We start from the raw sequence: 23,314 nt of genomic DNA, 5'->3' as shown, positions 1-23,314 counted from the left end.
GGGTTGATAGATGTTTTGAATTGGAAAAACGTGCTGACTTTGCCTAAAATTGCTGGATGATGGATCAACACATTTCCAAATCAAATCCCTAATCCATGAGGCTAAGAACAAGACACAGTAATGTGAATATGCTACGCCGTTTTAAATCATGTATTGATTAATAATAATAATTTATAATTTATAATATATATCACTCACAAACGTGATCCGTCATTAAGAAGTTCTCAACATAATGTATTTCACGTGGAAACCTTTTCTTGAAGCTTAATTTGCAGAGATCCAAGACATCGTCATTGCAAGGTGACAGGATGTCTGAACATCCGGTCATCATTAAGAAATCCGATCATGGCTCTCCAAGAGCAAGACGTGACCTGACCTTTGACAAGGGCATATCATCTACCCTGTGATTTTTTTTTAAAGCGTCCAACAGTAATACGGCATCGAGAAGGCACCATCAAATAAATAGTAAAAATAATTGGTTGAGAAGGATAAAAATACTGTTTTTAAAGAATTATCTTTTTATTCATTTATAAAGTAAATTAGAGTATTCAATTGCTTTACTTTTATGTATCATATTATAAAACAAAGTAACCACTACGTTTAATTATGACACAAGTTGGCATTTCTTTTCTTTGGTACGTATATTGAATGGCTTATGCATCAACTTGCTACTATTTGTTTATGATTCCAGGAAGGTAGATGCAGTTTGCTACTTAGATGCTTCAAAACATGTTCGGGGAATAAATTAACTTGGGCGGTAAGAATTGTATTTGTTTGTTGTCCATATTTGCTACTGACTAGTGACGAATATCATCCTAGTGGAAGACGTCCTCCCTTTTCCATTGTAAAGACAAAAAATAAACCCCGTACTCTTCCCTAAAAGAATCTCCGTTTTGCTCAAGAAAATTGCCAATCTCTTCGCATAATTACGAAATTTGTAAATCAAGAAGTTTTGTATCAAGTTCAAAGGCGCGTGCGCACACCCCATGAACTATTGATCTCACACAACTTGAACGGAGAGGATGACAGATTGGGGCCTTAGGGCTTTTTGTATGGTAGCTAAGGAAGCTCAGACTTGTGGATGAGCACGGCGAGAAAATTTGCAAAGAACAAAAGGATCCACGTAGGAAACGTTGATACATCAGTGTTTTCAATTGAACTTTTGGCAGGGTTCGATTTTTTGATAGCAGCCACCCAAGAATTGAAGCAGTCGGCACTACTCAATGTTCATAAAAGCCATTATTCACATCTCACAGTGCATGCCTTATCATTAATGGCAGCTCATGTGACGTCTGAGGTGATATGTGAAAAGGAAAGTGAAAGGAATATTACCACTAAGCTCCGAAAAATCTCAATTTAACATGTCTCTTCGCAACCCTACACAGCGCGGGACTAGCAGTACGTTAGGCAAAATTTGTCAAAACATGAAAAGTTTTGAAGCATGTGAAGAAGAGTTGCCCACAGTAATGGCCGTACCTCCCGCTCACAAAATATATTCACCTGGCATCCCATGCCTACTATAAAAAATGAGCTCCCTTCCATGAAATAATAAGATTCTTGTAATGCCATTCATACAAGATATATGATTAGATAATTAGCTCCATTGCTGACCAAAACCATATTATAAATATTTTCTTCTGCAAACCTAACATAATGAAAAAAGAAACTTCACTTCATGACAAACTGAGTAGGACCAAAGCTGTAAACAACGACTTGAGAGCTGAATATGTTCCTTATGGAAAATATCGTGTACAAATTCCTCATGACCACAGGTTGGATTAAGACAAGAACTTGTCTATTTGTAGACAGGCTGTGAACTGACCACAGCATGTGTATAAAGCACCGTACATACCACTCAAATTTATTCACATCTTATCAAAAGTTATGATAAGCAAGCTGGTCCTTGAAACGATAGAGATTATAAGAAAGAGACATTCTCCGTCTACTAATTTTGTGGTAGATATCACAGTTATCAACGCCCATCCAACTTCTGATTTCAATCAATATTGGTAAGCAGTCAGTTTGAAGGGTTCCATGGCTTTCGATTTTTAGTTTATCGGAGAAGGGAAGTACGGATAGATTGTTGAGTTTTAAGAAATATATATAAGCACTGGAAATTGTAATTTTTTTTTTTAAGTCTAAAGATCTCGGTAAATAGATCTAAATTTATTTAGAGTTTATATAAATATTATCCGAAGATTAAATGTTTTTTTTTTTTGCTTTGAAGCTAAGTTGCTGCAAACCACAGGTCCTTCAAGTGTCTGGCTTTTAACGGTAATCCACGTGAACCACTAGTGAGAAGTCTCCTAAATCCTTTTAGGGAAGAATAATTCATATACTTTTAAGTGCTAACTCTTTTCTTTTATATTTTAGGTATTTATATAGTGTACTCAACTCACAGGAAACACTACAACATTTAACAATTTTACCGACGGAATTTTTCTGTCGGCGTGAGATTACCATTCCGTCGATGAACATTTTACCGACTAATTCACCAATATAATTCGTCTATTGGTATAACGTTCATCAGTAATTCCATTATATGTTGCTAATTCTGTTGATAAAAAATTTTAAAACCGATGGTTTTACAGACGGAAAATGCGTACAAATTTTTTTTTCCCGCTGGAAATATGCCAATGGAATTATTCCGTTGGTATATTTCCATCAGTGATAGTGGCATATGTAATAATTTTTTTCCAACTTTCTGGAATATATCGACGGATTGATTCCGTTTGTATTCCCACCAGTAAAGCACCAACGAAATTATTTCGTAGGTAATTGTGGCATATGCAGTAAAAAAATTTCAACTCTCTGGAAAATACCAACGGATTGATTCCATCTGTAAGTCCGTTCGTGATAATTAAAAAATATTTAGAAAAATAAAATTGTATAGAATAATAAAAAAGAAAATAATTAAACAAATAAAATTATATAAAATTGAAATATGTAAACATAAAATTAATAATATAAAATCTTAATATTCATTAAAATTTTATTTATACAAATAAAAATTAAACTAGAACAATGGCGGCGTTGGAGGAGGAGGAGGAGGAAGAGGAGGTTGGTTGTTCCCGAGACCATACGGTCAAAAAGGGGGTGCACACGGACCATCCATCTATGATCTCATGTCCATGATCATTTGGCGGAGTTGTTCATAATCCGCGAAGAGTTGCTTACATTTTTCGATGAGATGAGTCGTGTGTTGTTGTAAGGCCATGAACTCCTGAGACTGGGTGCTCAATACCGATTGAGAGCTCCCAACGATTAAGACACTACGGGCTGCCCGTAAATTCTCGGTCGTAGTGTTGGAGAGTCTGTACATCTAATTTCTATCAGGTCCATCAGACATCCTGCCCCCATCCATAAATTTGGATCGAAATTCAAGTGGGTTGAAGGATCGTCCCCGTATCTCTCCCTTAACCAGCTATTATGTCTCCTGAAAAATTAAAAAAGGAATTATCAAATTCAATTCAAAAAAATAATAACTTACGAAAGAGATTGGTTAAACAAACATACCAAGATATGTTGAGCGTGGTTGTCGACGAACTGTTGCACCCCCTTTTGGCGATCTTCACTCTTGAAAATTAAAAAAGAAATCATCAAATTCTGGGTTTGTAACGGGAATGCCCACATGACATGCACCCAGTCAACTCATCATTTTCAAGATAGTATAACATGAAGAAATTTGGACACATGTTAGTTTTCTGGTATCCTAAGCCGAGAAGTTTCATGATGGACTTAACAGCATAGAAGTTCTCTTTCAACCCGTTCCTTTCAGGTAAAATGCTTCTCACCCATTCGACAATTTTGTCAATCCATAATCCGACTTGATAGTGAACATCTATGCAACGACCAATAATTTACTGTGATTTATGCAGCCATCCCATAATAGTTCATCAAAATCTTTCAACAGATCAAAAAACATGGTCGTGTCTGCATTAGGTTTTTCTTCTACGATTGGACATTGACTGACATTACCTTGATTAATTCTTATTGCATCCATAACCATATTCCTTTAAGGATTATTGTTGTCATTTACAACTTCATGCACGTTGCTAGCTCTAGAAATTGTCCCAACCATCCTTTTTACCATGCTCTCGTTATGAACAAATAGTTCTCCATGTGCATACTAACACATGTAATCCTCCACGAACCCTTTGTGTAGAGGATGCATTGTTACAACATCTGGATAAAGAAAATTTTTATTTTTATTTTTATTCTTCTAGTATGGACACCTAATACCACCTCTACTAAAATTTCTCATTATAGATATTGCAAAATTAATAAAACTCTAAACCCCATTACAATAATCCATCCTTCACAATCATTGGGGTGAATCTCGATATATCCATGAACGATCATCTATGACTTCTATCGAACCTCTATAAAATAATGATGAGAACATGTATTAATTAACTACGTTAAGTAAATAAATTTGCAAAAATATTGGTTTAGCTCAAGAATATCTAACTTACTTTCAAACTTCTCTTAAATATTCATTATCAATTATCTACATACATTCAAATTTATACACATTAATTTACGGAAATTTCAACTCGGCAATAAAATTGATAAAAATTAAAAGGGACCCGTTAAACAAGTAATTATTTATTTCATCACAACACACTAAGTCGGTAAATCGACATAAATTTCAATAATTTACAAACAAATATTATTTTATAAAATCTAAAACAAATCATAACAAGTACAAAGTTATAAATCCATACTACAAGTTTGTTTGATAAAAAAACAATAAAACAAGTAAACATTCAATAATAATAAAATTGACATTTTAAAATTGTGTTAAAATAAAAAAAAAAGATAGATTTACTTACTAAAATAAAAAAATCCATAATAAATCATAATACGAATGTTGTGACTACAAAAGTTAAAGAATAATGAGTTGTGTTGAGATGAGAGAGGGTGTTTTTTTTTAGGGGGTGGTTGTTTGCAGTGGGGTGGATGTTTAGTTGCAGGGGGAAGAAGAAGAGAAATAGGGGAAGGGAGGGTCGATGGCCAGGTCATTTATTAATTATTTCTGATGGAATAGCCGACGGAATATATTCGTTTGTAAATCCATTGGTCATGTTGTCGATGAATTAAACATATCATTGTACGAACAATCTAGTTTGAATTCCACTGTAATTCCGATAGTAAAATTGTCCACAAAAACTTTCATGTCACCGCACTACTTTGTTTTTTAAAATTCTTTATATTCTGTATGTGATTCTCTTGGTATATACTGATGAAATGTTTTTGTCAATATAAACCGATGATTTTAACGATGAAAGTAATTCGGTCGGTAAATATCACCGTAAAATACCAACAGAAACATTTTGTTTGCAATTCTGTTGGTATTCGTTGAATTTCTGGTAGTGAAATAAGAGGCATAGCTTTCTATTTATAGGGAAATCTAAAAACCCTATAAATATCAAAATATTAATTTGCACCTTAAATAGTATAACATATATTATTTTAGACTAATTTTAGAAATTTATTTAATCTTGTCCTTACTTAATTGTTTGTAAGTATAGAATTGTAATCCACTCTATTATTTACATTCTAACTCTCAATTTCTAAAATTTATTTAAAATCAAGTCACACTTGATTAATCATCGCATTTTAATTTATGATCAATGGTTATTTTGTATGTGACCCATTAGGTTCCCTAATAAGTTAACCCAAATATAAATCATAATCTTAAATAAAATAGGATTAAATAAATTAATTTATTATCAATTCAATAATTGATTGATTTATATTTGAAGATCAAACATAATGTCTAACAACCTGTCATGATCCCTCAAATATTAGAAAAGTCACAAGTGGTTTGACTTAACCTTTTAGTGACCAGTTTCTTGGTGTAATTATTATCATTTCATGAACAATATTTTGATTTAGACATTATAGCATAGAGTGTGCCTACTCTGTCAAATCATATTTGTTTTCAACATTATAGTCATTGGTTATTTGAATAAGATTTGAAACTTTTTTCAAGTCTTATACCACCTTATGCAAGGTCTTATAATGAATACTATTTGAGAACAAATGAAATATTTTTTCTAATTCACCTAGGGTGACGAATCCTCTTCTAATTAAATAAATACTTTCACACTGTCCATGTTATACTCAATATTTTCTCATTTGTTACCATTGATTAGGACAATGTGTAGCAGGATCAAACCTAACACTCTTTATATAAGATAACTTAGTGATCTCAAGTCAAATGATCACTTACACAACTGTCACATGAGACTTTTCATAGACACAAGTGATATCTCCATATGTAATTCTCATGCAGGTCAATTCAGTGTACATATCATCTGACAAGCACCTACATATTAGTTCTTGGTATCTCTCATACCTCAGCTTATAAGAATAATCCCTTTTTTTATATAAATAAAAGAATATAATATGTATCAGTCTTAACAACTCTAATTAATATTCAGTTTTAATAGAGCATTAACTATGAATATTTAGAAACAATGCTTTGATGCAATAAGAATCTCATAATTATAACAATTTTATAATTTCTTTTGGAGATCATTTTTATCCCAAGAACTTTATCTTTACTATAGATTTATTAATCAAATATTAGATTCATTAATGAAATATTTAATGAATATTGAAGATAAATAAATATTTATTAATAAATTAAATATCCATACATAAAAAAAAAATCAGCATCACGTATAACCAATTAATTAACGTCAAACATATACATAGATGAACATAGACAGCATGGAATCATGTTATATATGACATTTTTCTCTTAGGGAGACTAGGAGTTACTTGCCCCCATCAAGATTCTTTATTTTTTATATAAAAGATAATATGAACACTACTTGAATGTGTAGAATGCGAAAATGGTCACGGAACTAAATGCAAACACCACACAGACATATTCACCTTTTTTTTATCATTTGTACGGAAAATGAGCTTCCAAGAGGCCCACTAACGTGATATCACATTTTATATTGATATAGTGCTCGGAATTAATGGGCTGTTGAGCTGTTCACCTCATGAAGGAGAAGTCGCTGTGTGGTCCATAGTAAGAGATATTTCTTACTTCTATCACCTCTATTCATGTTGTCCTAATACAGTAACTAAATACTACCTTACAGAGAGGAGGAGGTAAGCTTTTTACTTGCAAAAAGAGCAAGTCCCCAGCTGTTCAGCTTGAGGAACACTCGCTACCTGCAGTCTGAGCTTAGCTTCCACGCACAAGATACCCATCTGGTGCTGTTAATTTTGAGAAGTTAATGAATGGCACAAGATCAACGAAGTCAACGAAGCTAAATTTGCAAGGTAAAGGTAGGTAGGTCGGCCATGTCTAGCCTTTCTTTTCGTTTTCTGCCGTTTTTGTTTTTCTAAGAATATGTTTCCTTTTCACTTTCAACGCGGTTTGAAACTCTGAACGGCAGCCATACCTCTTGAAAGATTGGCAAAACCATGGTTGTACGTTTTGTACCTTGTTGATTTAGAAAAGAATAATTAAAATGATATTGTTTTAATATTTTTTAAAAAAGTAGATCAATTTGCCCAATGGGAACTCGGAACTCCATGTTGAGTTTAATATACAAAATGTGCTTTTGCTAGCGAGTGAGTGCGTCTAGGAAAGTCCATCTGAATTTTCCATTAATGTGAGCAATGATGTCGAGTCACGGTTGATAAAAATCCTCCTTCTCTTTTAAAAGTAACAATGGGTTTTCAATATTAGGCTATGATTTTAAATAATCAAGACAAGCATTTATTTTTGTGGTGTTAAGTGTTTTTTTTAAAAAATAATTTTTTTAAATTAATTTTTAAATCATTTTAATATTCTGATATAAAAATAAATTTAAAAAATAAAAAAATATTTAACATAAAAACAACTTTCAAAAGTAATCACCACGGGGAGTAAAAATCTTTTTGTTCTGTTTTTTCATAGCAAAGGATTAAAAGCTTGGCTGAAAGCACAAGAAGAGATAATATTTCCTTGTCCCCATTGTACGGCTCGGGAGAAATGTCCCAGAAGAAAAGGCATCTGGCACTGCCCACACGTTTGACTAAATTGCACACGCAATCTCACGACTACAAAACGTGCCGTCACTTGCGTGTGACTTGTCGGGCGAGGTTTTCATGATGAAAATTGCTTCTTGTGTAAATCACGAAAAATGATCCATTCCAGTTAAACAAAGAAGAAGAAGAAGAAGAATGATCCATTTGGGATTTATCCAAGGAATTTGAATTATTCTTATCTTAAAAAAACCCGTGAGCCCAGTTGAATAGTCGCACTTTCCAGGAAACTTCTGCCAAACAACAGTTGTTCTGGTCTCTAGGATGCTCTGTCCCCTTTTTCTCTGATGAATCACTGCATTTTGTATCCATACGAGGAACGTACCAAATCTTCAAATGCAGCCGGCTCATCCAGCAATTACTAGCGAAAATAATTTTCCAAACTGAAACGTTACCGTTTTGCGGTGAGTCGTCTGGTGTAATAGACGACTACCTTTCAGTCAATTATCAAAGAATCAATAATCATCTTCTTCCCATAATGGAAACGAAGCTGTGGGCTGACTTAGCTTAATTAATTCCCATCCACTTCGTTGCCTTACTAGAGGGAACCGTTCTGTTTTTAGTAGTTCGTTGGTTAAATTCTGTTTGGAATTACGATAACAGTTGTTTTTTAAAGTATTTTTTATTTTAAAATAATATTTTTGATATCAACGTATCAAAATAATAAAAAAATTTCAAAAATATTTAATTTAATATAAAAAAAATACTTTTAAATCACATTACTAAACACAACGGAGTATGTCTCTCTGCCTTGTAAGCTAGTTAGGGTCGTGTATTCAATAAAAAAATTCAATGAATTAACATAATAATGCAACGCGAAAGAAAATGAGGCCTCCCAAATTAAAAATACATGGTTTACCATGAGAGTTCTAATTGAACGACGCATGCAGCAATAACACTGCAACAACGACGACAAAACTTTTAGACTCTGTTTATTTTTGGAAATTGTTTTTACTAAAAACTATTACACATACTCTTTGACGTTTGGAAACCTTAAAAAAAATAGTCAATCAAAAAATACTTTTTAGTCAAATAAAAAATTAGCATTAAAAACAAACTATTTTTCTTTTATTTTATTTAAAAAACACTTTTCAAAAGTTAAAAAAAAAACCAAGGTAGTTTTCATTTTTTTTATTATTATTTGTTTTATTTAAAACAATTTATGAAAATATTTTTTTTAATTTTATTATTTTTTAACTTTTTTATCTGTCAGATTTTGTCCTTATTTTTTAATTAGTATTTTTTTTATTTTAAATAATTTATTAACTTGATTTTTTTTAATTTTATTATTTATCAACTTTTTTATCTATCAGATTTAATCAATATTCTTTTAATAAAATATTAAAAAAATATTAATTAGTTATTTTTCAGCTTCCAAACTTAATTTTCATAATACTACTAAACATCATGAAAAAATTTCACTTTTCATAAATTTATTTTTTATAAAATATAAATTCCAGCAGCACAGGTATCTCCAAAAGATGTGCTAACTAAAAAGTCAAAAATTAAAAAAAAAAATAATTTAGCTTTTCAATGTTTGGTTTACATGCTCTAAGAAGAATGCTAAATAAAATACCAAAAATACTATTTCTCTTATAAAAATATTATTTATATATATCTTACAAAAATGTTAAAACCTCACAAAATTTTATTTATTGTAATAATATTTTTTTATTAGTTTTTTTTCCTTTGATTTTTTTTAAAAAAATATATGTTTTTTTTTTACTTTTCATAAGATTATTCTGGTCTCATGACTCGTATCATAGGTTTAAAGAATTCACCTCAATTGATTTAAATTGATTTTTTTAATTTTATTATTTAATATTAATTATGGTAAATTATTCAAATAATTATATATCAAATATATTAAAATATAATAAACTCTTTTAAATAGTATTTTTATCACTAAAGTACATATAATAAAAAAATCATATTTATACTATTAAAAAATAAATTACCAATTTAAATATTCTAAATAGCGTCTTTCATTGGGAATTGGAGGAGCTGTCGGAAGGGTTTGGTACCTGCTAGGCAATTGCAGAAAAGTTTGTTCTTTTCTTATCTATCCTAAAAGTGTTGTTTCCTCTCTCTCTCTCCCTCTCTCTCTCATACAAAGTACTGCTGTTATTCTTTTAGAGGAAAAATATTCTTTTTCTTGAAATCATCTTCCTATTGAAGGGTCAAAAACGCATGATCGAATGAAAGAAAAAGAGAATTAAAACAGCAATTTTTCTCTAGAGATCTTGATACCCACCACCACTAATAAAATGCCTCTTCTAAAATCATGTCTGCCACAGAAATGAGAATTAATGAATAAAAATCTGATATCCTAAATTACACTGTAAAGATAAAATAAAAGTTATCCCATCCTTATCAAACCTCTGCTACAAATTCCCAAATAAAATCAAAACACAAATCCTCATTAAAATGGGAATCAGAATCCTAACTCTGTTCTAACATTCTCGATCTTAAGAAGAAGATCCACCAATATTCACAGAAGAATCCATAACCCTAGCAGTTGCGCACAATTGCCTAATCAAGGAAGCTGTTTTCCTGCGAAACTCCAAACTATGGCCGTCCCGATTCACATACCAGTAAAATCCCAAAAAAAACGTATATAAAAACACAAAAAATCAAGGTTAGAATATATTAACGGTTCAAAAACCACGCACAACCAAAAAAAAATCACGAAGTCTTTTAACTATTATCCCACTCCCACCGGACAAGACAGCCATCCATGATGTCATATGCCATGTATTAGAACGAGTTACACCGTCCGTGTCCTTTAAGAACTACGGTCGTCAAAGAACATTTTTTTTTTAAAAAAAAAAATCCTCTTTATATATACATGCCCCCTGTGCCCGAGCTTCAAAGCAAGCACTTTAGTTTCTTTCTTTCTTTCTGCCATTCGATTTCTTTTGAGGTGTCTAAGGCTGGTAGACAGGTTAAGATTAGATTGGATTGATGGGTTTTCATCAAACCTCTTCAATTTCTTTCTCAGCTACAAAATGGCTAGGCTTTGTGACTGCTGTTTGGGTCCAAGCTATTTCAGGCAACAACTACACCTTCTCAAACTACTCTGATGCACTTAAATCTCTAATGAACTTGACCCAACTTGAACTCAACAATTTATCTGTTGCTAAAGATGTTGGCAAGGCCTTTGGTTTGCTTGCTGGTCTTGCTTCTGATCGTTTGCCTACTCCTGTTATTCTTCTTATCGGTTCAATTGAAGGTCTTATCGGTTATGGTACTCAATGGCTTGTTGTTAGTGGGAGAATTCAACCTCTCCCTTATTGGCAGGTAAATCTTACCAAATTTATAGTCTCAGTAACCATATTTGTGGTTAAGATTTAACTGTAGCTCAGGATTCTGCCGGGATTTGGTGCATAATTAGTTTTCGGTGCATTAGTGATGTTATGATCTTACCGAATAATTATTTTTCTAATGTGGAATGCAGATGTGCATCTTCCTATGTCTAGGAGGAAACAGCACTACATGGATGAACACGGCGGTTTTAGTAACCTGCATCCGCAACTTCCGCCGCAACCGTGGCCCTGTCTCTGGAATCTTGAAGGGCTATGTTGGTCTAAGCACGGCTATATTCACCGACCTATGTGCAGCTCTATTTGCTTATGACCCTGCAAAGTTTCTCATAATGCTTGCTGTCATCCCCTTTGCTGTCTGTCTCACCGCCATAGTTTTCCTCCGAGAAACCCCACCTGCCGCTACTATAGAGGAAGAAAAAGAAGAAAGCAAATACTTCAATATCTTCAACGCTGTTGCTGTTATTGTGGCTGTTTATTTAATGGCTTACGGTTTTATTCCAAATCCTAGCCATGCTATTTCATTGGCGTTCTCGGTTATATTGCTGGTTCTTTTAGCTTCTCCATTAGCAGCTCCAGTTCATGCTTTTATTAAGAGCTGGACTTTGAACCGGTTCAAGAACCAAGCGGATGTTGAAAGGCAAATTCAAGAACCTTTATTGATAGAAGAGAAAGCCCAGGAGGAGATTCAAGAAAAGCCCGCTGAAGAGTCGGCTTCAGCAGTGGTGGAGCAACCGCAAGCTGTAGAGGAGGAGAAGGCAGCTGTGGAGGTAAAGAGGAGGCCGGTGATTGGAGAGGATCATACAATTTTTGAGGCAATGCAGACCGTTGATTTTTGGGTTCTGTTTGTGTCTTTCCTTTGTGGGGTTGGCACAGGTTTGGCTGTGATGAACAATATGGGACAGATTGGCTTGGCTCTCGGATATGCTGACGTTTCTCTTTTCATTTCCATGACAAGTATTTGGGGATTCTTCGGAAGGATTGTTTCTGGCTCGGTGTCTGAGTACTACATCAAGTAAGTTTCTTGATCCTGGTTTATTTTCTTAAAAGTTGGATTAATTGGGATTTTTTCTCCATAATTTCTCCATTAGTTGACTTTCCTTTTCCTTTTCCGTCCACACCCGGTTGCTTTCCTTTTCCTTTTCCGTTCTGTTTCTCTTTTTCCGTCGAACAATGAGATATCTTTACTTCTTGGAATGGGCCGTGCCTGCTAAAACACGGCTGCTTATTCCTTTTCGTGGATATATTTTTTATTAATTGATTCAAAAGTCCCCATTTTGGAAGCACGCTGTGGACTGAACTCAAGATTTAGGCTCTTAAAGTGTGTTTAAGAGTTTGAGAGTATGGTATATTGTTTTTTAAAATATTTTTTAAATTTTATTTTATTTTAAAATATATTAAAATAATATTTTTTTTATTTTTTAAAAATTATTTTTGATATTAACATGTTAAAATGATTGAAAACATCAAAAGAATATTAATTTTAAAAAAAATATAAAATTTTAAAAATACTTTGAAAACAAAATATATCCGTATTTTTTTATAAAAATCTATTTTTTTATAGTTTGAAGTTAATTGTTGTTGTATTTTGAGATTGTTCATAAGTTAATATTATAAATAAAAATATATTATTTTAATATATTTTAAACTGAAAAAACACTTTTAAAAAAATCTTATACGATTCCATGCCACCCCCACTTGTCTTGAATCTAGTATTTGATTGATTCTAGAAGTGAGCTAACTAATTCAGCACTAGAATTTTTTAGGTCCCAGAGGTCTAAAAGCACTTGCCATTTTAATAAAAATATATTATTGTCTCGCTGATAAAGTACCACATGGTTAAGTGATTTGGTTAAGACAAAAAAACAGAGATTTGAGAGATAGTTGAGCACCTTTATAACTCTTCCTTTTTGTTTTTTCAGACTACTCAATTAAATTCTACACCTTGACACATTGAAGGGTCAAATTTTTCGGATGTAATTGTTAGGATGGTCCATTTATAGGGATAGGTTAGGGTTAAGTGCAGAATCTCCTTGCTAAGAGCTCATGGCAGCCATCAACCATGGACCCCTTGCTTTTTAGAATCTAATAGAAAAAATATACAGTTTGTGTTTTTGGTGTCGATCTCTCCCTTTAATCCTTTGTCATGTATTTATCTGGCATCGTGCTTAACGCATCAAGCCTCCGTTGAGTCCTGAGAAGTCTTTATTAGGACGAGCTCGTTGGATTAGTTCAAATATGCTAGTCTTTACAAGGTCATGACTCATGATATCAACCTGCTATGCCGCTTTGCCCCAGATATGAATTCTTCTTTCCTTTGCTACCCCGTCACAATGCTTAATTGCCAAGTAAATTTTGCTTTGTGCAAGTGGCTTGGGTAATATTCCCCATCACAAGGCTGGGTCCAATTCTTGACTTCCTGGGTGATGTCGGCTTCACGATTGTCATAGTTGAGCTTGGATTTATTCTGGCGTCTTATCATCCAAGCCCCCCCCCCCCCCCCCCCCTGATAGAGCTCTTTAACTGTTCTTGTTGAGTCTGCGTCAAGAGAGTTAAATGTTACCACTGAGTTGAGAATTTCTGTGGTGCAGAGAAAAGATGGTTAAACGGGTGTTAAATCGAACGTAAATAGGGCCTTTTTAAGTTAAAACGGGGACATATTCTGACCTTGTGGTCATTTTCGTTTTTGCAGGAAAGCTGGAATACCAAGGCCTCTTTGGAATGCAGCATCTCAGATTTTAATGGCTGTTGGCTACATCCTCATGGCTGTGGCTTTGCCTGGGTCGCTATACGTCGGTTCAATAGTCGTTGGTATCTGCTACGGAGTTCGTTTAGCTGTCACAGTCCCGACAGCCTCCGAACTATTTGGTCTCAAGTATTTTGGTCTGATTTACAACATCTTAATCCTCAATCTTCCTCTGGGCTCCTTCCTATTTTCTGGTCTGCTTGCTGGATTTTTATACGACGCAGAAGCTACCCCAGCACCAGGAGGTGGCAATACTTGTGTTGGTGCCCATTGTTATAGACTTGTTTTCATTATCATGGCCATTGCATGTGTCATTGGGTTTGGTTTGGATGTTCTTCTGGGAATCAGAACCAAGAAGATTTATAACAGGATCTACATGAGCAGAAGATCAAAGAAATTGGCTGCAGCATCCAATCTGCAATGATATGAAATTACTTGGAGCTGCGAGATAAAAAATAAAATAAAAATACATGGTGGGATTGAAGGGCTTCTTGCCCAATGACATCCAAAGTTCATCTGTTGGTCATTTTATTTTTGGTTAAAAAGTAAATTGTACAATCGAATATTCCATTATGGTCTGATTTGTATTCCAATTAGACTGTGCAAGCAATTTTGTTCAAGATTGTAAATTCCTTTTTTTCCATATTAATCAATAATGATTATTATTACATGGACCAGATCCAAGTAGACCAAAAGTTGTGGTGGAATTTAATCCCCTGTATGGCGATTGATTTGGTTTTCGTGAACCATGGTCAAATAGTAATTTTCCAAAGTGAATTATGAGCTGTGCAATAAAAACCTGTCAAGTGTCAGTGACATAAATGGACGGCAGGTTACCTCATTAATAGATGATGAGTTTCAACTTACAGGTCCTCTGGTTTGGTTATCTTCTTTGGCTCAAAGTCAAGGGAAGGCTGGCAGAAATTTCTCCTGTGAATAGATTAATATGGGTGAATGCAAGTAATAATAATAATAAAGTTGTAGATTTGGGTTTTGAAGGATTTCTTCTCGATGAAGAACTAGCCGACGCTAATCCATTCTTAGCAAAGCACCAAGGCACATCATTTTCTGCCTCTGCTTCAAGTAACTTTATTTTACGTGGTTGCCTGTTAGTTGCAGAATGGAAGTGGGAGTAATGGAAGAATTACTCCCCGTCTAATATCATATACTGTAAATTCAACACTGTCACTCTGTCAAAGCGATGAAACGAAACATTTTAACAGTCAATTTTGAACCGTATAACAATATCAGCATACGACGAACTACTAGGCAGATTGTGCTTACTGAATTGACATAAAACTCCTACACTGTCAATCTTGCTTGTAGAGCAGAAAATCTTTTCGGCTTTGATTCTATAGTTTTGAGCTTTGATTCTAGCATGATCAGTCCATGAAAAGAAGTTCAATAATCGGGCTTATGATGGGTCACACTTTCTCTAAAGTGATGACGAGCTTTGTGACCAAAACCTCTTTCCTATACTATGAGCACCAATGTTACAACGAACAAGTTTAATGCTTCTTGGTTGTGTTTGAATAAATTTATACTTGAACAAATTAATTTCAATTAACAAAACCTCATTGGCCTGTAGCTAAAGATCTATTGGCATTGTGATTTTGCTTCTCCATCCAAAAAAACCTTTATTTTTTAATAATTCTAGTATTTTTTTTATTACACTCTTATTTACTATTAGATTGATTGAAAAATAAAATTCATAGTTTTTATTTTTTATTTTTTATAGGGTTATCATGATCTCAAATAAATATTTGTTTAGGGTTGATACTCGATTTCGAAAGCATCTAATATTATCATAAAATTAAATAAAAATAATTTTTTTAAAAAAAACAAAGTTATTAAACCTATTGAAGTCCATAACTCAGGTCGTGGGGTGATTAAGGTCAATCCAATTCAGCATCGTCTCAGTATAAAAAAAAAATTGTTGTCTTAAAGTTTTTTTTAAAACTATGTCATGATTTATCGATCATCCAAGTTGTCTTTAGACCTATTAAATTGAATAATTCACTTTGGATCAGTTTCAATATGATTTAATTTAAAATTAAAGCTTGGCAAGGAGCTGAGTTGGCAGATTTTAAGACTAAATTGCTTTATTGGATTTAATAATATTATTATAAAAAAAATTATACTTTAACATTTTTTTAAATTTTTTAAAAAAAATTAATCAAAGAGCGCGTATAAATATGCCAGTGGAAATAATAACAAGACTTTTTCTTTTAATAAAAAAAAATTCACAGTACGAACTTAATGGACAAGCCACTAGCTACCAATAAAGAAAGAATTTGTGTTAGCATGAACAAACAAATTTATTCTCAAGGCATACATAATTGTACAATTAATTTATACAATTGCCAAACAATGTCTTATGAGTACATTCCAAAATATACAGTCAGGGCGGAGCTAAGATTATTTATTGGAGGGATCAAAATTAATATAATAAAATATAATATTTATTTTAATTTATTGTACATGAATTGCAAATCAAAACCCGTATAATTTAGTTTTATTCAATTTAGTTTTATTCAAATAACTTACTATAAAAATATAATGATCTTTTATATAAGGTAAAAGGTTTGAAACAATACCAAATTGAATCAAAGCAATGAAGTTAATTTTATCTTCATAATGCATCCATCACTTTAATGTTGTTAGTCATTGTATCTATCAAATATAAACATACAAAGTATATAAGAAACATTAGTTAAAACAAAGCATTATTTATGTTTGATAAACTTTGAAATAAATAAAAATAATAATAAAGAATGATTCTTACATATTTATTTTAATTGTGCTCGTAGTTCTTTCATAGAATAGAAATAATCGATTATCATATTAATTCTTCTTATTTTGTTCATGGTTTAATCTAAAATCAAAACATATATAGTAAGAAAAAATTAATAATTTTAGTGGCTCTGCTAAAAACAACATAAAAAAATCCAAGCATAATCAAAACAAACCAATAAAATATATCTAATTAATTAGAAAAAAAATCACTATAACAATAATTCAAAAAAAAATTGGTAGAATTAGCAGATCTGAGAAAAAAAAAGAGCAAAAATAGTAGAATTATAAAAAAACTCATCAAATTATTAACAAACATCTCAAAATAAAACAAAAATAGATTTTAAATTTAAGTTACCTTATTTTGTTTGATGAAAGATAAATTAATTGGTGGCTCTCTACTTCAATCTTTTTGTAGAAAAATTTTACTCGCGATTTGTGTTTTTATTTTTATTTTTAATCGACTGCAGGATTTATATTAGGATAAATTGATGGTTCTGTTTTTTATTTCACAAAGTAATGCTTTTGTATTGTTTTATTTCCATGTAGGTCAAGAATAAATTCAAAGAAAATTAAAGTAAAATAACACTTAATTTAATGCTCATCTCTTTAAAATAAAAAATATTACTTTTCCTCATACTTAATTATCTAGAAATTAAAAAAAAATGCCTTGCACCCCCCCCCCCCCCCCCCATACACAGTAATCCCTCCACTTTGGGATTTTTTTTTAATATGTATCCGTACACTTAAATGGAAGCTGGGTATTCTGTAAGACATTTATGCTCATGTTTGTCTCTCTTTAGAAGGTTGAAACTTTTCTTTTGAAAACTCCAGAATAGAGAATCCATTGATGTCGTTATTTGTTTTTATTTTCTTAATATGGGATAAAAAAAATATTTAATAGTCTTTATTATTTACAACAATTCCCCACATATTTCAACAAAATTTTAAAATAAAAATATACTTATTGAATTTTTATCTATTAAGTGTAATGTATATAATTTGATATCTTTTGAATTATAAATTAAATAATATAAAAAATGAGATTTAACTTTGAGAATTATTGGTGATTTGTTTTTATTTTTATAAATTAAAAATTCTTATTGTAAGGAGGTATATCACCAATCAATCATATTGTACCCGCACAACTTTTTACTGTTTGACTCGGTTTTATACTTAGTAGACCATGCGAGCTCCTAGTTGTTTATGAGTGCTTTAAAAATTTAACTCATATCTTATAGGAATGACCCCAATCTATACTTATATAGGTGATTTTTTCATGTATTCACTGCAATCTAAACACTACCCATGAAGAATATAAAACTCATTAAAAACTAACTATGTAGCTTATCATATTTTAAGAAAAAAAGAGGTTTCAAATTTGTGTTCCAGAGGATTTCTTATCATATTAGCAAAATTAATTTGACCAACAAAGACTTAGTTACATGGAAGAGAAGGTGGGTAATTGCCCCCTTCAATTTATTTTAAAAAAATTCATTTTAGACCTTTTAGTTTTAGCATTTCAAATTTACTCAGTTTTAGACAGTTGCCCTCATATTTCTCAAGAGTCTCTCTCTGCCGCCCTTATCTTTGAATCCTAGCTACCCTCGTGACCACAGCGCACCATTTTCTCCCCGTGCTTCGAATAATTTTGTCTTGCTGACATTGGACAAGGAAAATAAGGGACCTTTGTAGGACGTGTTGATCTCCATGGTATGCTGCATCATGAAGGCGTGCCAGTTGAAGCCATGAAAGCTCTCCCACTTTTTAGACTGCAAGGCATACAGGGAACGGCAGCTTGAAGTCAAAGCATGCACCATCTTAATTCATCAAACGTACAGGACCTTTCTATTTCGAAGTCACTGTCAATACCTCTTTGTCAGTCTTTTTCTACCAGCTTCAGCTTCGCAAGCCATAAATTATACGGCAATTGTAACCACTCTTCTGAAACAAACCAACCCGTCCTCTACTCCCTAAAACACTGACTAAAAGCCACAGAACATGGATCGTGCCACTAAATTATAGCAGGATCAGCTTCACTAATTAGGTGATGATGATCCTTTAACACTTACAGTTGCTGGGATTTCCATCAGAGCAAAGGGGGAGACTATTGATTAGGCAAGGATCAATAAAGCCAGATAATAATGGAATAATAAACATCCACCCTACGTACGTAACTAGGGACTCGAGGCCACAGATGATAATTAAAAATGACCATTCAGCAAAGGTTACAGGTAATTAAGAAAGATCCAAAAAAGATACTGAATCCATACACAAAAGATTGAGTTTTAATTAATGGATGGCATGTCTTCACATGAGTATCTCAAAAAAACATGTGAACAAGGGCACCTATAGGCTTATGAAAGACAAGGTAGCACTGTACCCTTGTGAGCCACCTCAAATTTAAGTGGCATTCACTCTTGTAAGTTGTAGCCTCCATTCCAGTCCTTCATAAAAACATTTCTCTATATAAATTACAATCCATTCCATTCATGCAGTCCATGGCTTTTCTAAGCAAGAAGAGCATGCACAAGGCTCCTATCTTGGGCTTCTCAGTTTTCTTGATCCCCTTCTTGGCTTTTTCTTACGGTGCTTTCTCAATTTCTTTGCATTGCTTTTGGGTTTTTAAATTCAAGTTTGTTTGACCTATAATCACTATTTTTTTTTTCCTTTTCTTTTTTGTGCGTGGTTAATGCAGATGGACCTTTGTATGACTTCACAGCCTACACCGAGGTAAACTGGTATGATTTAGGAGATCATTGATGAATTCTCCTCTTCAAATTTACATTACCTTTCCATGGCTATGGATGTTTTGTTGGCAGTGTAAATCAGTGCCAGAGAAGCCACTATATAATGGAGGGATATTCAAAGATCAAGCACCACTTACCCAGCACAGAATTAGTACTTCTTCAGATGGCTCTTATACACCAGCTTTGATATTGCAAAATCTAGCTCAAAACACCATGTATTGTTTTTCCAGTTGAGTGATCGTATCTTCATTGCTTTAATGTTCCATCTCCTATAAAACTATAGTCTTGATTTTTTATTGCATAATCAAAGGGCCAGGTTCAACACGGCAAGCCATTGTGCAAAAACGAATGTTGTGAACTCCATAATTAAGCTATTAGGAATCATTTTCCTGGCATGAATGTTTTGGTAAAAGCTTGATATAAATCATTGTTATGAGCTCTATAATTGATAGATGTTCCCTGAGGCCTGTGTAGTTTTTGGTGTGATGCAGTTTGGGTCAAGATACAGGGTGCAGATTCAACTCTAGTAACTGCAAGCCTAATGGCAAATAATAATTCCACATATGATTGCGTGGGGACTGTTTTGGCCAAGAGTGGATGCTGGTCGTTTCTCAAGGGAGGATTCATTCTTGATTCACCTTCAAGTGTATCAATACTATATTTTCAGGTTAACTTGTTTATGACTAAAAGCTGCTTCTATTAATTGTTCATTGTCTGGACCTATCAATGTTGGGTTGTCCTAAGATTAAACAAATTGTATAATGTCTATATGTTGATGAAATTATTTTCTGTTTTTGAATTGTTCATGCAGGGCACAACTGACAAAAGTATCAATGTCGCAATTGCAAGTGCTTCAGTACAGCCATTTACTGAGCAGCAATGGAGAACAAATCAGCAATACATAATTAACACTGTAAGCACTGTTAACACCTTGTGTTTTCATGGGCTGATAGTGTCTGTTTTTCTAAGCCTAGTATTGCCAGATCTAAGAAATAGTTTGAACTGAAAGAAGCAGCTCGGTTTCTTATATACTCCTTCACCAGGAAAGAAAGCGTGCCGTGACAATACATGTGTCAGATAGTCATGGAGATAGGCTGCAAGGAGCATCCATTACAATAGAGCAAATCTCAAAAGATTTCCCATTTGGATCAGCAATAGCAAGAACAATTCTTGGAAATTTACCCTATCAGGTAAGTTCAGTACATGTAATAGTCTTACAGTTACAGAAGATTGGAAATTAAATAAACAGGAAAGAGTACTAATTTCTGGCGACAAGGCTGACTAAGAAAATTGCTCTGATTGTTTCAGAATTGGTTTGTTGAGAGATTCAATGCAGCAGTATTTGAAAATGAACTCAAGTGGTATGCGACAGAACCCGAACAAGGGAAGGTCAATTACACCATACCAGATCAAATGTTGGAATTCGTTCTAGCCAACCAAATAGTTGCTAGAGGCCACAATATTTTCTGGGAAGACCCCAAGTACAATCCAGCTTGGGTTCGTGATCTCACAGGTCCTGACCTAAAATCAGCAGTCAACTTCCGGATTCAAAGCCTAATGAGCAAATACAAAGAAGAGTTTATACATTGGGATGTTAGCAATGAAATGCTACATTTTGATTTCTATGAAGAAAGGCTTGGTCCGGATGCCACTTTACATTTCTACAAGACAGCACACGAAGCAGACCCCTTAGCATCATTGTTTTTGAATGAATTTAATGTGGTGGAGACTTGCACTGATGTGAGTACAACAGTAGATACCTACATTGATAAGATAAGAGAACTTGAACGCGGAGGATCATCAATGAATGGAATTGGCCTAGAGAGTCACTTTTCTAAGCCAAATCTTCCTCTAATGAGGGCTATTCTAGATAAATTGGCTACCCTTAAGCTTCCCATTTGGCTCACAGAAGTTGATATCAGCAATAAATTTGATAAAGAAACTCAGGTGCACTAGGGTATTCATCATTTATTCTCAGTTAATAAAGAATCTAAAATGAATATTTGTATCCTAACATTTCCTTATGGTGTCAACTCTGCAGGCTATTTATCTAGAGCAGGTGTTAAGAGAAGGCTTCTCGCATCCTGCAGTGGATGGGATCATGCTTTGGACTGCAATCCATCCTAATGGGGGGTGCTACCAAATGTGCCTTACAGATTATAATCTTCAAAACCTCCCGGCCGGTGATACAGTTGACAAGCTCCTAAGAGAATGGGAAACCGGGGAAGGAAATGGCCGCACAGATGATCATGGATCATACAGCTTCTTTGGCTTCTTAGGTGAATACAAAATAATGGTGCAATATGGCAACAGAACTACAAATTCAACACTGTCACTCAGTCAAAGTGATGAAACGAAGCATTTTAACATTCAGTTGTGACCAACACCATTCCTATAATCTTATCACCATACTAGGAACAACCGAACAATCAAGGTAGATTGTCAGAAATTTTTTACTAGTTAAAAATCTTTGCAATGGCCTTCGGCTTTGTGCTGTGCTGAACTTGGAATTTCTAGCAATGTTGGGCTTCGGAGTACAGTAATTTATGTACTGACAAGAGTTAAATATTGTTGACTTTTGTTTCTTTATGAAAAGGCCATGGGAGAAGTTCAAAGGTTGGGCTTGAGGTTGGCCATACTTGTCCTTTTAACGGGGAACTTAGATCTTATGAGCCCAATGTCATTACAGATTCTTACAACGTTAAGATGTTAGTTCAAGTGGCCAGTGGAACTGTTCTGCTAATATTATTTCGAATTCAAATCTAAGGAGTTAAGATTGGGAAGTTTTTTGTTAATACATCACCATCGTCTCCTTGCTAAGAGTGATCAAAGAATATCAAATCGTTAAAAAAAACCCTTGAAGTAACGGTAGATAGCTAAAGAATGGATGGAAACATTTCTCACCTGTCAATAATCTTCAGCAAGAAGATCAGGAGAGGTTTCTTTCCTTCCCTTTTTCTTTTTGTAATTTTTGTAGTGGGTTGATGGTGCCCCTTCAAGCTGTTCGACCAACACTAATAAATTAAAAGCATAGTATATCCTGTAATGGACCTCTAGCAGGCGGCTTGTGCCACACTTTTCCGCCTCTTCAACAGCCTTGAGCAGACTCGGGTTTCCCATTAAAGTTCTTCAAGAACAATTGGCTTTCTTGTTTCTTGTGGCCGCTTAACAGTGCAAGTTGAAATTTTTAACTCCTGCTGCTGAATTTATAATATCTTGAGCTTTCTAATGGCTGCAAATAATTCAAAGCTTTGTTGAAAAACTTCTCCGGGTAACATGAAGGGCCAGCAAATATGATGACAATCAGTAGTGGTAGGGCCCAGAAGAAACATGATGGAGTCCTTTCAGCACACAAGATTTATTCGCAAGATTGATGATTGCTTTCTGTTGATTCAGCATGCAAAATGAGATTGTGATCTTGAACTTGTGTAGTAATTTCTCTTCATTAACTGGTGGGTGTTATTTGTTTTTATTGTATAATTAGTCCCTGTAACCATTATTGATTATTGATTATTGATTCATGAAAGATGTATGCTCATTATTTGCAAATTAATACGACACGATAGTCTTCCAGGAAATCCATTTCCATGACGAACATAGACAAGAGATGAGCTAGAAACTTGCAATCCCCGCAAAGGGATACC

At 33.6% G+C, this 23,314-nt stretch overlaps 2 protein-coding genes across 3 annotated transcripts; both read left to right on the top strand.

Moving 5' to 3' along the window:
* The first annotated feature begins 10,864 nt into the window (after positions 1 to 10,864).
* On the top strand, positions 10,865 to 14,797 carry LOC7453639 (protein NUCLEAR FUSION DEFECTIVE 4). The gene is made up of 3 exons (XM_002306141.4): positions 10,865 to 11,358; positions 11,516 to 12,396; positions 14,074 to 14,797. The coding sequence occupies exons 1-3, from the start codon at positions 11,023 to 11,025 to the stop codon at positions 14,549 to 14,551; spliced, it is 1,695 nt and encodes a 564-aa protein (XP_002306177.1). The 5' UTR covers positions 10,865 to 11,022; the 3' UTR covers positions 14,552 to 14,797.
* A 4,389-nt stretch (positions 14,798 to 19,186) lies between these two features.
* On the top strand, positions 19,187 to 22,289 carry LOC7470390 (endo-1,4-beta-xylanase 5). Of its 2 annotated transcripts, XM_024599118.2 has the most exons (9): positions 19,187 to 19,342; positions 19,419 to 19,509; positions 19,619 to 19,653; positions 19,743 to 19,899; positions 20,162 to 20,337; positions 20,482 to 20,583; positions 20,714 to 20,860; positions 20,979 to 21,617; positions 21,712 to 22,289. In XM_024599118.2, exons 2-9 carry the CDS (start codon positions 19,422 to 19,424, stop codon positions 22,048 to 22,050), a joined length of 1,683 nt encoding a protein of 560 aa, XP_024454886.1. In that variant the 5' UTR covers positions 19,187 to 19,342; positions 19,419 to 19,421; the 3' UTR covers positions 22,051 to 22,289. The 2 variants fall into 2 exon arrangements, with proteins under 2 accessions (XP_024454886.1, XP_024454885.2); XM_024599117.2 differs by lacking the exon at positions 19,187 to 19,342 and having other exon boundaries at positions 19,349 to 19,509.
* Positions 22,290 to 23,314: the final 1,025 nt, after the last annotated feature.

The sequence above is a fragment of the Populus trichocarpa genome, chromosome 4, assembly GCF_000002775.5.
Source record: "Populus trichocarpa isolate Nisqually-1 chromosome 4, P.trichocarpa_v4.1, whole genome shotgun sequence".
Classification (NCBI taxonomy): Eukaryota; Viridiplantae; Streptophyta; class Magnoliopsida; order Malpighiales; family Salicaceae; genus Populus; species Populus trichocarpa.
Note: the sequence above shows the minus strand (reverse complement) of the source record. Positions and strands in the feature narration are given on the sequence as shown.